This window comes from Choloepus didactylus, chromosome 2 (assembly GCF_015220235.1).
Source record: "Choloepus didactylus isolate mChoDid1 chromosome 2, mChoDid1.pri, whole genome shotgun sequence".
NCBI lineage: Eukaryota > Metazoa > Chordata > Mammalia > Pilosa > Megalonychidae > Choloepus > Choloepus didactylus.
In genome coordinates, this window is record NC_051308.1 from 15,360,608 (window position 1) to 15,378,295 (window position 17,688).

A 17,688-nucleotide genomic window follows, 5' to 3' on the forward strand; every position below is an offset into this window, starting at 1 on the left:
ACAAATTTTAGCAAGGAAAACGTAATTTATAAGGCCTATTATTAGTAAGCAAAACAGGATTCAAAATCTGTTAGCTAGAGGGGACATACTATTTTACAAAAATAAGGCTTCTAGTTTATTCTCATTTAAACATTACCTTCTCCATTTTACTGCAATGTCAAACATATCTCTCCATTGCATCAGCCGAGTTTTTCCATTCATTCGAAGCTTTGAGTTGGTCCATGTACGTTGTACAGCTTGCATGACTTCCAATGCTGCCAAACCCATGGCTAAAAGACAAGAAATATTGAGGAAACAGGGTTCATAAGTATACTTTAGAGGGACAGACTTTTGCTTACTTTACATTTTCCTCAATAAAGAGGCTCAGTGATAATTCAAGAATTATACAGAGAGAGAATCATAAGTACTGGTAATACAAGAAGACCCAATCTTGTCTGAAGACTGAGGAACCAATCAGTCGTGACGGTTCTACTAAAATTAAAATCTGTCAGACAAAACTAGAGACACCCCCATAGTGGTCTCCTCCCAACTCTGCCTTCTACTGAAGCCAAGTGGAAGCTCAAATTCTTCCTCCCTCTTACAGCAAGGACACAGCTCCTGTGGATGAGCTGTCTGTTTTACAGTAATGATTTGAGATCTATATTGTACACGTACACTATAGCAAAACCAAAAAAGACAAGGCTGGAATCAGTCTTCTCTCAGAATTCAGTATGAAGGATTATACACATTTCTGCTTTGATCAAATGTAGGGTTTGAGTAAACTCAATTTTGAAAAAGCACAACGTGGTTTGACAATCCTTGCTCTTATGTCAGAAATATTTCCATTTTCAGATCGTTTCCAGAATACCTCTGTGTATTCTCTTGTTTGGCAGGAAACCAGGTGTTTCATACTGCATCAGTGATCCCAAACGATCAGCTACACATATCAGCTCTTGTACCTCAGGCTTATAACTCTCAAAATTATGATGTAATACATCTCTGGAAAAAAACATTACATGCAGGATAAGGATTTTTACAGGAGACATTTGGTAATACAATTTCATCTGAAAAGCAATCACTTCCTCCATTGGGAAGGTAATAAAGAAATCTATGACCATGTAATTTTTACTTCAGTGCTTTGAACCCAACCATACACAAATTTAAAAAGGGAATCATTTAGGGGACGATGTATACAATATAACGTATTTGTTGGTAACACCGATAACTAGTGTGCAATCCAGAAGGCACCTTTTACCATTATTTGCCTTGTAAACCTCTCCATAACACAATTCTGCCTAGACTGCCTTTTTCAACAGACAACCTAAACTCCCCTCATGTTCCACTCCCTGCCAAAGTATGATTACATGAAGTAGACTTGGAATGATATATTAACTACTAATGTTTAGCTGCCAACCTGCTTGATGTTTTTATAACAAAAGAGCACAACTCTAAGTTGTAAATTGCGTCAGGAGGTCCCTAAGACCACCCTCAAATTCAGTAATTAACTAGGACTTGGCACACAGCTATGAATACAACTATAACCTAGTATAGCAAAGGGATGACAAGTACCATCAGCAAAGGGAAAAAGAACATGAGGTGAAGTGGGGAAAACCAGGTCCAAACTTCCAAAGGTCCCTCTCCCACTGAAGTCACACAGGACATGCTTAATTCTCCCAGTAATAAGTTGTGACAATATGTGTCAAATGTCACCAGGGAAGCTCAATAGAGACTCAGGGCTCAGGGTGTTTTTTGGGAGGGGGCTGGTCACATAGGCACTCCCTGCCTGGCAACTGCCCCAAATTCCAGACTCCCAGAAGGAAAGCAGGTGTTTAGCATAAACCATGTTGTTTGTACAAACAGTTTAGGTACAGTGAGCCACTTATCAGTTCTGGGAATGTGGGAATTCTCCCAAAATGCAAGTTTCCAGTTGTCAACAAAGGGCCAACCTTGCAAGCAGGGCTTTCCAAGGATAGGAGCTTGGGCCTGCTATGTTAACTCTTTTCTGCAGATAGGCATTTCTCTAAAAAGGGGTGATAGAGAACAGATATACCTCTTTGAGCAATCTGGGTTTTTATAAATTATTTTTTGATTATTTTAGTGATATATACAAAAGCATATGAACAAATTACCCAATTTACGAACTAGAACAATTACGTAGTTCCATCTACCTGTATGCTATTTCCCTATCCCATCTCCCTTCCTCCCAGCCAGAAATAAATTATCTTAAATTTTGTATTCATGATTCCCTTTTTAAAAAATAAATTTGTTGCACATATATATAGATAGACAGTTTACATCTCACTAAAGAATATCATAGTTTTGCTTGTTTATGAGTTTTATGGGAAAAATGATGTCACATTGTAGTTTTCTAACTTGCCGTTTTTACTGAACATTGTGTTTTAAAACCCACCTTGTTGCATGGTCCATTTGTTTACACTGCTATATAATATTCCATTGTGTGACTATATCATATTTACCAATCTTTCTGTTAATGGACAACTGGATTGATTTCTAGTTTTTAATTGTGATCAAAAGCTGCTATGAACAGTCTTGTACAAGTCTCCTGGTACAAGTGGGTACACGTACAAGGTTCACTATTAGATGTACATATGAGCAGAATTGCAAGACTATAGGATATGCAAATATTAAAATTTACAAGATAAGGACAAATTTCTTCCCAAAGTGATTGAAGCAATTTATACTTTTACTAGAAGTATATACAAGTTCCTATTGATCTACCTTCTGGCCGATATTACTATTGTCAGACTTCACAGTATTTGCTCATCTAGTGCAAAATGTAAAAGGTATAAAACAATATCTCATGTGATCTTGATTAATAAGCTGAAGTATCTTTTCATATGTTTACCTGCCATTCATGTTCCTCCCTTTCTGAAATTACCTGTTCATGTCTTTTGCTTATTTTTCTACTGGTTGTTTTTCTTTTACTTTTTCATTTGTAGAATCATAAATTCTGGATACTAATTCTTGGTCAGTTATATAAGCTGCAAATATCCAACTTGGCCTTGTCTTTTCACTCTTAATGGTACCTTTTGATGAACAGAAGTTCTTACGTTCAATGTAGTCCAATTTATCAATGTATTTGTATAGGGACTATGCTTAGGGTGTCCTGATTAAGAAATCCTCCTTTACCTCAAAATCAGAAATCTTTATATTTCCCTAAAATTAAAAAAACATCTTGCCATTTACATTTGAGATTTTAATTTTGGAATTGGATTTCTTTATCTATACCATCATAAAAGTAAATTTTTTACTTTATCCATATGAATAGCTAATTGTCCCACTCTGATGTATAATATGCCTGTGCCATGTACCCAGGCTGTCTAGATAAATGCTTCTAGGCTCCCTATTCTGCTCCTTTCATCTACTTGTCTATCCCTGAACCAATACTATTGTGTTTTTATTACTATATTTATTAAGTCTTGCTATTTGGTAGACTACAAACCTTCCCTCAAAGCCTGGGCCATCTTCTTCTTCAGGAGCACCTTTCACTTTTTCATTTGTAGAATCCTAAATTCTGGATACTAATTCAGACTAGTATCTGGTCCTTTATTCCTCCACAGAATGTAAAGAATTCGCTTATCAAGCTCCTCAAAAACTTTTGGGATTTTAAATAGCATCTTATTGAATTTTTAATTAATTTTGCAACAACTTGACATGCTGATGCTATTAAACTTCCAATAATGATCGCCTACCCCACCTCCATGGTTGCTAACATGACCACAGACATAGGGGACTGGTGGTTTGATGGGTTGAGCCCTCTACCACAGGTTTTACCCTTGGGAAGACGGTTGCTGCAAAGGAGAGGCTAGGCCTCCCTATGGTTGTGCCTAAGAGCCTCCTCCCGAATGCCTCTTTGTTGCTCAGATGTTGCCCTGTCTCTCTAGCTAAGCCAACTTGAAAGGTGAAATCACTGCCCTCCCCCCTACGTGGGATCAGACACCCAGGGGAGTGAATCTCCCTGGCAACGTGGAATATGACTACCAGGGAGGAATGTAGACCTGGCATCGTGGGACGGAGAACATCTTCTTGACCAAAAGGGGGATGTGAAAGGAAATGAAATAAGCTTCAGTGGCAGAGAGATTCCAAAAGGAGCTGAGAGGTCACTCTGGTGGGCACTCTTATGCACACTTTAGACAACCCTTTTTAGGTTCTAAAGAATTGGGGTAGCTGGTGATGGATACCTGAAACTATCAAACTACAACCCAGAACCCATGAATCTCGAAGACAGTTGTATAAAAATGTAGCTTATGAGGGGTGACAATGGGATTGGGAAAGCCATAAGGACCACACTCCACTTTGTCTAGTTTAGGGATGGATGAGTAGAAAAATAGGGGAAGGAAACAAACAGACAAAGGTACCCAGTGTTCTTTTTTACTTCAATTGCTCTTTTTCACTCTAATTATTATTCTTATTATTTTTGTGTGTGTGCTAATGAAGGTGCCAGGGATTGATTTGAGTGATGAATGTACCACTATGTAATGGTACTGTAAACAATCGAAAGTATGATTTGTTTTGTATGACTGCGTGGTATGTGAATATATCTCAATAAAATGAAGATTAAAAAAAAAAAATAAAAATAAAAATAAAAATAAAAACAGCAGTGGCCAGCGGCCGGCCCCACTGGAAAAAAAAACAAAAAACAAAAAACAAAAAACAAAAAAAAAAACTTCCAATAATGAACATTCTACTATTGAACACAGTGTTTCTCTCCATTATTTGTTTTCTCTTAATAACATTCAATAAAGACTTATAATTATCCTCTATAGGTTTTTCACATATTTGTAGGATTTATTCTTAAGTACCTTCTTTGCCATTATGTAGTAGTACTCTTTATCCTAGTAATGCTTTTTCACTTTAAATTCATTAATATTAGTACAGCTACACAAATATTCTTTTAGTTCATGTTTCCCTAATATCATTTTTCCATTCCATTACTTTGAACATTTCTGTATCCCTATGCTTTAGGTGACTCTTGTAAAAAGCATTTAGCTGGATTTTTAAAAAATTCCAATCTAACACTGTCAATCTTTTAACACATGAGCTTAGTCCATTTATATTTATTGTGATTATTGCTATATCTGGATTTATCTCAACCTATTCTTCTTATTTTTTTCTTCCTATTTCTCCCACTCTTTTATGCTTCCCTCCACCTCCCCCTTATTTTCTGGTTGATTTTGGATTTTATATTTGTTTTTCCCTGAAATATTCTTTTTACCTCTTTACAAATACGGAAGTAGTACACTCTATTCCTAATCTTTTAGTATTTGCCCTAGACATTTTTAATATTTATATATAACTAAGTCTGAAGGTAAGATTTAACCCACTTTCCCAAGCAATACGAAAACTTTACAATATGTTAACCCTTTTTAAGCCCCCAAATTATTTGCTATTTTTGTCCAATAATTTAGTTCTGTCCTTTTTATACCCCCCAAATTAGTTATTTTATATAGACAATGCATATTTGCATTTACCAATTTTCCATGCTTACCATTTTTTTTCCTCATCATTCCTTCCAGTATCACAAATTTTGCTTCTAAAATTATTTTTCTTCTTCCTTAAATACATCCTTTAGAAGCTCCTTTAGTGAATGCCAGTTGCTGGAAAATCCAATTTTTGTTTTTCTAATATCTTTTTTTGAATATGTCTTCAATCTTAAAATATAGTTTTGCTGGGAATAGAATTCTAGGTTGACAGTTTTCTTTTAGTACTTTGAAGATACTATTCCATTATCTTCTAGCTGCTATTGTTGATGCTGAGAGATTTACAGTCAATTCAACTGTTGATCCTCAATAGGTGATCTGTCTTCTACTTTTAAGATTTTTCTCCTTATCTTAGGTGTCCTCCAAGTACTTATAATGTGTCTAAATATGGATTTCTTTTCATTTATCCTGCTTTTTGAAAAAAAAAAAAAACAACACCGTGCATTTGTGTGTTTCATCAGTTCTGGAAAGCTCTTAGCCAAATCTTCTGCGATTTCAATAACATAGATGTTAGACCTTCTCCTTACATCTTCCACAACTTCTAATCTCTTTCATGTTGTCTAATTCCTTGCCTCTCTGTGCTACAATATGGATAATCCCTACTACTCTATCTTCTAGTTCTATAATTTCCTCTCCGCTATGCCTAATCTGCTTTTTAGCCTAAACAATGAATTCTTTATTTCAGTGATTATATTTTCTATTTCTAAAACTTCTAATTATTCTTTTTTAATGCCTGGACATTTTTTACAGTCTCTTGTTGCTTGTTTTTTTTAAAAAAAAAAAAAAATTTTCTTCTTTAATTTCTTCAAACATTTCATTTGGAGTTATTTTAGAGTCTGTACTGAACAATTTCAGTGTCTGAAGTCCTTTAGGGTCTAAACCAATTGTTTCTGTTGATTCTCACATACAGGTTTGGTGATCTCAGTTTCTGAATTCTCATATGAATGAGCTTTATCTGTGGAAATATTGAGGGCCCAAATTGGCAATGGTTTCCTAACAGGAAGGGTTTGTATTTGCTTCTGTTGAAATCTTGGGAGTGCCTCTAATATGTGACCAAGTAAGCCCCTTTAAAGATCAGCAAATCCATCTTGACTGTGGTCCAAGGCATTCCAATAGAAGAGGTGAATGCATTTACTCTCAGGTCAATCCCCACCTTATAAATGTGCTTACCTCTTCTCACTTTTTCTTTTTTAAGAGGTTGAGAGGATCAATCTTTAGCAATTTCCCTTAATTTTTAATGTATTGCTAGACTCCCAGGATTTAATTTTTATTCCAGATCCAATAATTCATTCTAGATACAATATGTAGTGAAATAGCCCTTTACGATAACTGTTTTGCCATACTGCAACAGAAGCCCAACAGTTTCAAACTGCCAAAATGTTAAATATTTTGTTTTAAAGGTTTTAAAAGAAAATTGCATGTCAAAGACAACCAAGGTGTATAAGAACATTTGAAGTTTGAAGGATATCCAAAATTAGTGGGGAAAATTAGGCTAGAAAGAAAGAAAATATTCAAAGGTAAGTTTCAAGATATTTCATAAACCAAAAGAAATATTTGTGGGCATATCAACTTCAAAAAAAGATTCATCAGAAACATGGACAGAAAATTTATTGATTAAGAAATATCACAATGAACTTATAGCTCAATCTTGAAAAAGAAAAAAAGAAAAAATCTTCATTTCAAGCACTTACTTTATGTGGGGTTGCAACCCTGGCTGCTCTTCATAGTCTTCTATGAGAAAAGGCAGATTTTTAGCCCAATGGTCCTTAAAGCTTCCAGGCAGATCCACATCAATGTTATATTCCGTAAGGGGAGTATCAAGGTGTGCATGAAGATATCGAGAATATTCTGCAGACAGGAAATGAGATATGACACACTCAAATACTGCTAAAGAAACATTTTTTAAATAGTTAGGTGCCATACAGATACTTTGTAATAAATTAATTAATTATAGGAATTTTTAAAGGCAATTCCAAGTTTTAATAAATCACTATTACTATATGATAGCAAGAGGTAACCTGCCATTAGCTTGAGCTGTTAGGGTAAAAAACATACCAGTCAATCTGTGTCTACTTTGGCTTAATTTTAATCACCTTTCCAGGCACCAAATCAAAGATCTCACTTTTTTACTTCTAGAACCTGAGAATCCAAGTTCAGTGTCAGATAGAACCTAGTTCTCTGTCAAGGGATAAACTGACTGACAGGTATACGACTGCCTGACATGACTGACTGCTGACTATCTCTACAGAAGCAGCATAGAAAAACCAAAGATATAGGCTGCCTCCTCCATCCAGTTTGTAGTTTACAAGTCCAAGTTCTAGTAAGTCAGGAAAAAAATGGAAATTGTAATTTAGGGTAAAGAGGTGTGTGGTCCAACAGGTAGCCACTAGCAACATGGCTATTAAGTACTTAAAACGTGGTTAGTGTAATTGAGAAACTGAATTTTTAATTTTATTTAATTTTAATTAATTTAAACTAAAAAAACCACTGTACAATTATTAGAAAATTTCAATATGTTCGGAACTTGCATATATGGATCTACTTTTTGAGCTATAAACTTTATGAAATCTAAATTCAGATCAAGTAGTTCCAATGAAAATTTAGCATCCAAATTGAAATGTGCTGTTAGTGTAAGATATATACCAGATTTCAAAGACTTAGTTCAAAGGAAAAATGTAAAATATCTCATTAATAAGTTTTTACCTTATTTATATGTTGAACTAAATTTGGGGATATACTGGATTAAATAGAACATATTCCTAAAATTAATTTAAACTGTTTGTTTTTACTTTTTTTTAATGTGGCTACTAGAAATTTAGAATTACATACATGGTTTGCATTCTTTTTCTGTTGGACAGTACTGACATAGAGGGCTGAAGATAGTAAAAGAAAGAGAAGTAACGGAATTATGATTTGGGCTTTATAAGGAAAACAAAAATATCTCTAAATGTATAGTAGAGCAAAGGTAAGACTATGACAAATAAAAGGTTAACTCCTTAAAGATTTTTTACCTTCTTATCCCAATTTAATTTCTCAGAAATATGAGAATTCTGGTATGAGAGAACTACAGATCAAAGATGCCAAGCTCACATTTTAACAGTATAAACCTTATAAAAGTTTACTTTCCTGCTATTCCTGTATCTTTGGATATGACTACACATGATGAGATATGAAGAATAGAAGCTTCAGTTCAAAATATGGTTTTTAACTTGAGGAAAAATTTATCTAACTTTAGAAAGCAAAAATGAAGGAAGTGGTAGAAAAAGCACTGGACTGGTCTTCAGAAGACATAGACTCTATCTAGTCCAGGCACCACCACTAAATAAGGGGTGGTTGTGGACAAGCTACCCAACCTCTTTGAGATTCAGTTGTCTTATAAGGAACATATAGAGTCACGTAATACGATTTCTACTGCTTCAAACACTCAAGCTCAATGGTTCTGTGATTTTCTGACTTACCTCGGAGATACTTCACTTTAAGATACTCTGGGCTAGCCTTCTGACCTGGGAGAGGATCATTTAGCATAACTTTAGTCTGTGCTTTTATCCCTTCATAAAACTGTCCCATCGCAACATGGCTGAGTCCTTTCATATACTGGCATACTTCATTATATGGCTCTAGCTGCAGACACCGCTGAAGTGTTGAAGGAGAAAATGCTTCGTTAGTATCAATATAGTTGAAGAAAACTTCTAAACACCATTCTTTTACCTGGGATTAGAAAAGTTTTCCCTCCAGGTTAAATTAAATCAGATTTATACTCTATAAATTAATCTACAAGACAAAGCAATGATCTGTTGTTGTTAAAGTATAAACTCTATTGTTGGCCCATTTTCTATTCATTTCACGAAAACTTGTTGAAGAATAAACCAAGAACTCCAGTTACTGTGCTTCTCATTTATAGATGCTCACCTTAAAGTTTTTAAGGGCTTCCTGTAAGCTGCCATGGTGATAAAGCATCATTCCCCGAAGCTGGAGGGTCTGTACGTGATTTTGATTGAGCAACAGTGCCTTTTGAAAGCTCTCAGTGGCTGCTTCAAAATTGCCCAGTTCTCTAGGTATTTCATAATAGTTATGAACACAGTATAAACATATGACAATAAACATAAAGAATAAGTTATCCGTAAGAATTACGGTCCAGCATATGGAAAAGATACTCTGATGCTGCTGTACCCTATTTTATGCTACCACTTTCTAGCTATGCCTTTGACATATCACATTTTACTTACTACTTCTAAATCTTAACCAATTTATAGGAACCAAACACTTCTTGAAATTCTTTGGAGAATATTAATCTAATGATTTCCAAAAGCAAATTTTTCCCCAAGCCTCTTCCCTAGCTCATAATGGGTTTCAATCCCTAGAACACAGTGTGTAATTTTAGTGTTGGGATAGAAACTTATTTCTTCCCTTTAAAAAAAGGATATAGATTATAGTCATACAGATATTATTATGAACCAAATTCATAGGTTTAAAACCGTATTTTCCTATCAATACTGTTATTTCACTTAAAATCTAGTAAATCGTTAGGCAATTTAAAATTCTGAAAAAAAGATATATATTTTAGAATTGCGATCGTTCCAGAATGGAAATGGTTGTAACTAACCAGTCTTCCTTTATATATTAAAATATTTACTAAGAATTGAAGTCCCTTCAAAATGTCCTACAAGTCAATTTTCTATAAATAATGCAAATTTAAAAAAATATTATATTAGTTTACAGTTATATAGCATTTTACTATTTATGAGGCACTTCCAAATATACTTTCAATTTATATTCCCAACAGTTCTGTGAGACAGGGAAGATAAATATCACTCCCTAAACCTAAGACAAAGCCAAACACACTTTCTCCAAGTTAGTGTAAGACAGCTTCTCAAACTATCACATCAGATAAATAATTAAGCTTCTGAACTGAACTTTCCCTGAGTAAGGTACCTGCCAGAGTTTTGAAGGGAATTTCTAATACTGTCTCTTCTGTTTTATGGTTCTGTATAACAGTACCTGTTACATTTTTCAGATGAGAAGCTGAAGCTCAGAGAAGTTAGGATGCACACCTGTAAATGGCTAAGCCAGGACTAGAATGAGTCCCCTGATTCCTGAAACACGGGCTCCTTCTGTTATACCATGCCCTCTCCTTTGCCAGATGAGAGCTTAAATGTAATTTTTTTTATGTAAAGTCAGAATAGTTTCACAGGTCAGGACAATGCACAGAGTCAGGAAGTCAGGTTCTAGCCACAGCTTCTCATTCCTGATAGAGATACATTATAATCATAACTTTCTCATTCCTTTATTCTGGGATCATTCAGACAAACCACAGTGATGTGAGGAATAGCATGATAAGATATGGCTTTAAAAAGCAGCAACAGCATCTATAACCCAATGGCTTATAATGCCACTATTCAAAACAATAACCCTTGAAGGACTAACATTTTCTAGGTCAATATATACAAACTGAAGTGTTTTTTTAGGAGATAATAATATGCATCATGATATCCTCTGACACATGGTTCTTACTATATTCCAGAGATGATTCCAGAACAAGTATACTAATGCCTATGCAATTTAGAATAATCATTCTCCCATGGCTAAGAAATATAATTTATTTTTAAATATTGCTATTATTTGTGAGGCTATATTGTCTTCTCACTCTTCACCCTCCCCTCCAATACCAACTATTAATACTTCACTTACCTATAGGCCTGTCCCAGACTTTTATATGCATCAATAAAATCAACTTTCTGCTTCAAAGCCTCTTGGAAGGATTCAATAGCTTCCTGGAAAAAGTATATAGAAAATGATTTAATTTACATAACTGTTAGAATTGAGTTTTATTTAAATCACTAAAGGATTTAAATACATATTATACATGATCTCTGAGAGGCATTTTTTAATAGGAAAACTTTAAAAAAAGAGAGAGGTAGAAAGAACCATCAACTATGAGCCAGGAGGATTTCATAAACTATGAAAAATAATAAAGCCTTAAGTTTTCTCCTTTTGAAATGGAAAAACAGCTTCTCAGTATCTACTTCACTAGGACTTTGAGTATTAATGGTTTGACCCTTCATATTCGTCTTTCCTTAATTAATAAAGGCCCAATGGAATGGAAATAAGCCTAGTAGCTATCTATAATGACAACTGTGTTTAATGTAAATATGGCTATTTTATTAAAACTGAACCAGTAAGAGAGACAAAAAAGCAAGCCCAATATGAAACTGTAAAACAATCAAAAAAGCCCCTAGATTAGCTATCGAAGGATCACATGATTTAACAGAAAAAGAAAAAGGAAAACAAAATAAAACAAAGACCTTAAGGTTGGGGGTGATTGGGGTATAGCTTCTGTCGGCGTAACCCCAGGTCTGTGGCTAAGGAAGAGAGCAAAGCTGCTCAGGCACTATTCTTCAGCCAGCCATCTTAGGAGATGCATGATGTACTTGCTACTGTGTGACTTTCTCTCTATCTGAGAAAACTCTTAATAAAATGTACCCAATCTGTTGAATAATAAACATTCTAGGCTTAAACCATTTTTGAACATACTTTTATGACTTCATTATGCACTGTAATACAAAATTATGAAGACATTTCACATGTTCCCTAAGGAAAAGACACATCTTACTAAATTAAATGCTACAGAGTATCAAGATCTCTAAAAGCTTTAATGAAAGAGATTTCACTATAAAACTTCTGTGGTAGATAATTTCATACCGGATTAGAAAATTCACAGGAGAAAACTACTAAAGATGTCCTATGCTTTGCACATGGTAGGCACTCAATAAATATTTAATGACTCAGTAGGCAAAATAGTTTTGCTAAAGCAGTACAATCCTGAGTCTTTTCATTCATTCCCTGCATCTTGATTTTCTTTGGAACAGCAGCGCAAGAGAAGCTGGCTTTCCAACTCTTCAAAGACAAAAATGGGGAAAACAACCTACTTAATTATTACACAGTCTACTGAATATCTACTATTTGGAAGAAAGATGAGAATGAATACTAGATTCTAACATTTGAGAAACTTTAAAAACCACTATTAGTAAGATTTCCTGCCGTTGCCTAATAGCTTTGATTTTTCAGGATTTATATGACTATATCCTTAATTCAACAAACATGTATTGAGCGCCTACTATGTGCCAGGGACAGTATGAGGTACAGGGGACACAGGATGAGCAAGTCATTATCTCTGTCCTCAAAAAACTCCCAGTCTAGTTAAAAAGCCAATTATGCAACCAGGTTATTATAATTCAAATTAAGAACTATAACAGAGATACGAGCAAAAGTCTCTGGGAATGAAGAGAAAGAAACAACTAACTTAGCCTGGGGATATCAGAAAAGGCATCACAGAGGAAGTGATAACTGAGTTGGGTCCTGGAGAATAAAAAGGAATTTGCTAGGTAAAGAAACAGGGCATTTTAGACAGGGGGAAATGTTACTGTGCAGTGGCCCAGAGTACTAGGGAAATGGGGGAAAATTTGGTGCGGCAGGAGTACAGGGTGCAGGGGTGGGTGTGCGGGGAGGGGGAAATGATGGGCAGCCAGCCAGGCTAGTGTGGTAAGCTGAGGCCAGGGAGTGGAGGACCTTTGGGGCCAGGCTGTGCAATCGGAGTGCCATCTGCAAGTGCTGAGAACTAGGTACTTGAAGCAGGCAAAGCAACCTCATGAACTTTACTTTTCAAGGGTGATTACTACTAGTGGCCCCAGAGAAGAGAGACTGGAGAGGGAAAAGGATGCAGACAGGGAGCCCAATTAGGACGCTGCTGCAGTAGTCTAGGCGAGAGATAATGAAAGCTCAAATTGAGACAGTGTCTCTGAGAGAAAGAAGGGGCAAATCCAAGAGACATTCTAAAAGGCAAAATAAGACAGAAAGTCCAGTGGCCATTTGGGAATAAGGGGTGAGGGAGGAAAAAAGGTAGAAAGCTTTTAAGCTGAAGAGACTAGGAAGTTGGCAAGAACATAAACTCAATATAGGGGAATACAGATGGAAGAACAGCTGCAGGTTGGGATGGGAGGGTGGGAGGAGACAATGGATTCAGTTTGGGGCATGTTAAAAGTCTGGAGTGTTTGTGGACATCTAGACGGAGATGCCCAGGAGGCATCTGCTGCCCACTCCACTTACAGCATGCTTGGACGCCACAGTTCTTCAAAGTCTGATTTCTCTTCAGCTTTTAAGAGTCTTTGGTTTCAGGGTTCCTGTCTAATCACTGCACAGCTCTCTACCTCATTCTGCCAAAGAGGGGACATAGCAGAATCAAGATTTTAAAGCCATTGGGAAAAATGAATCAATCTCTGAGCATATGAACGGGCTCTGAATTTACTTTCATAGCAAACGCAGTCATCACCACTTTAAGTCACCATCTTTTACTAGTTGATGGGAAGCCAGCACTCAGGAGCTTTTCATTATAACTAAGAGAACAATCTCAGTTAACTCTCAAAGTAAGGCCATCCTAAACAGCTGAGAAAATATGCACTTAGAATATACAATTTTTGAAATAACCCTACAACATAGGTAAAACAACTGGAACTCAATAGAAAAGTTTTTATTTGTTGGTTTTTCCTAGGAAAATCCAAAATGTCTGACGTAGCTACTGATTTGGACAGTTGTGAAATTTGTAATGTAGTATTCCTAATATACTTCTAATTTATTGTATCAAAAAGTAAATAAGCAATCATCCACTTACTTTTTAAATTGATGGCCTGGAGAGACCACCTTTAGGACATAAAGTTAGCTCAAACTCATTGGTCCATTTAATACTTTGTCTCCATAATTAACAAGAGAAATAGATATATCTGAACTAATTTCATTAATTTAAGCCATTTCACCACTGACTCAGTTTCCAATCTGTATAACTGGGATACCCTTTGTTCCTTCTATACTTCATGGGGATGCCGTTGGGATGAATGAGACAATACGTAAACACTCTGACCTCCTCGGACAGCAGATCTATAAAAATGCAAAGAAAAAGTTCCCATCTATTATACATGTTGACCCATGTTTATGAGCATGGTGAAAAGAATAAAGGACCAAACAATTTGGTAAGACTGGTTTGAGAGATTTCTAATACTTAGAAAACGAAAGCACTCTTCTAGCTTCTCATAATGAATTTTAGCCCTCATCCGATTTGTAGTTAGTATCTCTGTTCCAGATCTTTTCTTAAAACTCTCATTTCCAAATAATCCAAAGAGCCCTACCCATGTTCCTATGCCTGGCTTTATGGTAATACAGAGTAAAATCAATTATTCATATATGTTTACTTTTAAAAATATGTTTAAGCTCTTTGGGGTTGGGCTTTTTTAATATTTTGAATCTTTTCCTTCTCTGTGATATATTCAAGGGATAGACTAATTTTTTTTTTTTTAATTTATGGTGACTGTGAGAGAAGATGAGAAGAACAGAGGGCAGATACAAAATAAATTGGAAAAGTTCATCTGGCAGTCACTCAAAGCACATTTAAAGAAACCTGCTCTCAAAGCCTCCAGCTGCCAGTATGAACCTTGATGTGAGAGACAGAGTTTTTATTAGGACTACTCTGCATTAACTTGCAAAAGGGATATGAAGAGTATGAAATAAGAGTTCACAGAATTTTTTTGGTTTGGGTTTTAGTGGAATGGGAGTTATATTTTTTTAAAGACTATAAAACAAATTAAATTTTCATATGTAAAATAATCTACAATAATTAATAGTTGATTCATGTTTACAGTGTACAAAGTACTCTTCACATACATTATTTCATTTAATCCTCACAATAACTTCAAGAGGCAGAGAGGAAAATCATCCCCAGTTAACAAATGTGGAAGGAGAGGCTAAAAGAGTTTAAGTAACTTGTCCAGGAGGGCAGTTAATAAGGTTCAGAGTTGGAGCTCAACCCAAGATGTCCCAACTCTAAACTCAAGGCTCTGTCCCTGAAATTCATTTGTTTCCCTAATACTTATTGAGCACCTACTATGTGACAAGCACTATCTTTAACACTGATGAGTCACGACATGCAATAAACCCTCACTCCACCCTCCAAATATAAATATTTATTTATTTGTCAGATCCTCAAAGTCCTCAGAACTATTTTCAAGAATGAAATGCATGTTCTTCCAGCCAGAGTACCCTTCCCTGCCATGCACTACTGAAATTCTTTACAGCCTTCAAAGGCCAGGTCAAGTGCAACCTTCTCTGTGAAGCCTTTCTTGATTTCATTGTTAGAATTAATTGTTTTTCACTTACACTCACACAACGCAGGCTGAATGTTATCCTGTCTTCAATACAATGGCCCTGTATTAAAGCACCTAGTACATGCCTAGCATCGTCATACACCAAGGAAGCAAAAATGAACTCCCCTGCTCTCAAGCTCTCAGCCATGTATCTGTCTCCCCTTTGCTTCTGGCACAACCCTATTGCACAGTAAGGTTCTCAAGACAACTAGAAAATATTGAATAAAGTTCCAGGGCAGAAGAAAGGGATAGGCTGGAGACTACATTTTACCTCAAACTTTTAGTCAGTTGAGACAACTTTTTTCTTGTTTTCCTCTACCTCCTCTTCCCAACAGTTAGTCAGGCCTCAGGCATATTAATATGACCAGTCTCAGAAATGTCTTTTTCATTCTTAGTATCGGATCGGGTTCTTACTTACCATCTCTGACATAGAACACTATAAATGTCTCCTAATCAGTTTGTCTGTCTCTAATCTCCTCAGCCACCATATTGTCAGAATCAACTTCTGGTTTGAAGTATATATTTTCCCCAAATCTAGATTTAACAACCCCCATCGGGGGTCTACAAATTAAAGTCAAAATCCTTAGCATGGTGCTCTAGACGTTTCAGGGCCTGCCCTCAACTGACTCTCCAGCCTCATCTCCCTTAAACTCATACCTGACTATCCACCACCCCATGAGTTCCCTGTATTTCCATATCATCACTCATGCTTTCCTCTCTGCCTAGGGTGCCTTTCTTTCCCCACCCCCACCTATCTAATCATACTCAGTCTTCAAGGACCAGGACAAAATCCATTTGTTCTTTGAAAATTTCTCTAAATCCATAGCTTAAATGAATCCTTCTTCTCTAGATTTCCAAAGCATTTTGTTTATATTACTTTTAGTGCATTTACCATATGATAAACTGTATGTGGAGAAAGGCTTTGTAAACTACATACTTTATGAGTGTTATGTGTCATCTCTCCACCTTTTTAACCTTTGTCCTCTCCCTTCCTGAAACTCCCTCCAAGTGCCTAGCAAATAGTAGGAGCTCAATAAATTTGTTGATCCAAACTACTTTCTAAAATAAACCAATCAGACATTTGAGACATCATTTTAAAACATGCCAAACTAAACTCTTCCCACCCACCAAAGAAAAGCAGAATCATTATATTTTACACATATTACACAAGACTTTCACCTTCAAAAGTCCTCTGTGAAAGAAAGTTAAACCTTTGTATAGCATAGCTATAGGTTGATTTTTGTTCAGTTCTAAGGACTGCTGAAAGTCTTCATAGGCTGTTGCATAGTCCTACAAAAAGTAGAGTGGAAAAAGAAATAAAGCAGCATTCATTAGATATTTGGACATTTCCTACTTCTGAACGGTAGAAAAAAAGGATCCTAATTCATTCTGCGCCCTTTTTAACTTTAAAGGAAACATTTCATGACTGTAGTTGAATGCTTATACTGCCTGTTGAAATAGTTGTTTTACTCAGGAAATGATGAAAAAACTCACAAAGGCTTAATTTAAGCATTTCATCTCAGTTACAAAATGAATATTATTTTAAATACTGTGAAAGTAAAAATCTGTTAGGGTAAGTTTCCAATGGTACTAGCATTTATTACACTGAATACTTTTTTTTTTACACTGAATACTTTTAAAATAACCATTCCATTAGCTCAAACTTAAAATGTGTTATACTGAGATTTTTGTTCTATTTTCTTTTGCAACAGAATTTTTTTCATTAAAATTATTGTAAGCAGATCTGAAAGCAGTGACATGAACAGACATCTGCAGGCCAATGTTCATAGCAGCATTATTCACAATTGCCAAGAGACGGCAACAACCCAAATGTCCATCAACAGATGAGTGGATAAATAAAATGTGTTATATACACACAATGGACTACTACGCAGCAGTAAGAAAGAACGATATCGTGAAACATATGACAACATGGATGAACCTTGAAGATATAATGCTGAGCAAAATAAGCCAGGCACAAAAAGACAAATATTATATGCTACCACTAATGTGAACTTTGA

General features: G+C 35.6%; 1 protein-coding gene across 8 annotated transcripts in view; it reads right to left on the reverse strand.

Annotated features, from left to right (window-relative positions):
• The window catches only part of TTC13 (tetratricopeptide repeat domain 13), a 74,462-nt gene that overhangs the window by 16,607 nt on the left and 40,167 nt on the right, over positions 1 to 17,688 (reverse strand). For 7 of the 8 annotated variants that reach the window (XM_037820863.1, XM_037820856.1, XM_037820879.1 and 4 more), the window contains 7 exons: positions 16,847 to 16,957; positions 11,169 to 11,251; positions 9,390 to 9,531; positions 8,939 to 9,113; positions 7,172 to 7,328; positions 848 to 978; positions 137 to 269 (listed from right to left, as the gene is read on the reverse strand). In XM_037820863.1, coding sequence (XP_037676791.1) covers positions 137 to 269; positions 848 to 978; positions 7,172 to 7,328; positions 8,939 to 9,113; positions 9,390 to 9,531; positions 11,169 to 11,251; positions 16,847 to 16,957 — 932 coding nt within the window. The remainder of the gene's footprint in view (positions 1 to 136; positions 270 to 847; positions 979 to 7,171; positions 7,329 to 8,938; positions 9,114 to 9,389; positions 9,532 to 11,168; positions 11,252 to 16,846; positions 16,958 to 17,688) is intronic. The other variant, XM_037820872.1, reaches the window with a different exon arrangement.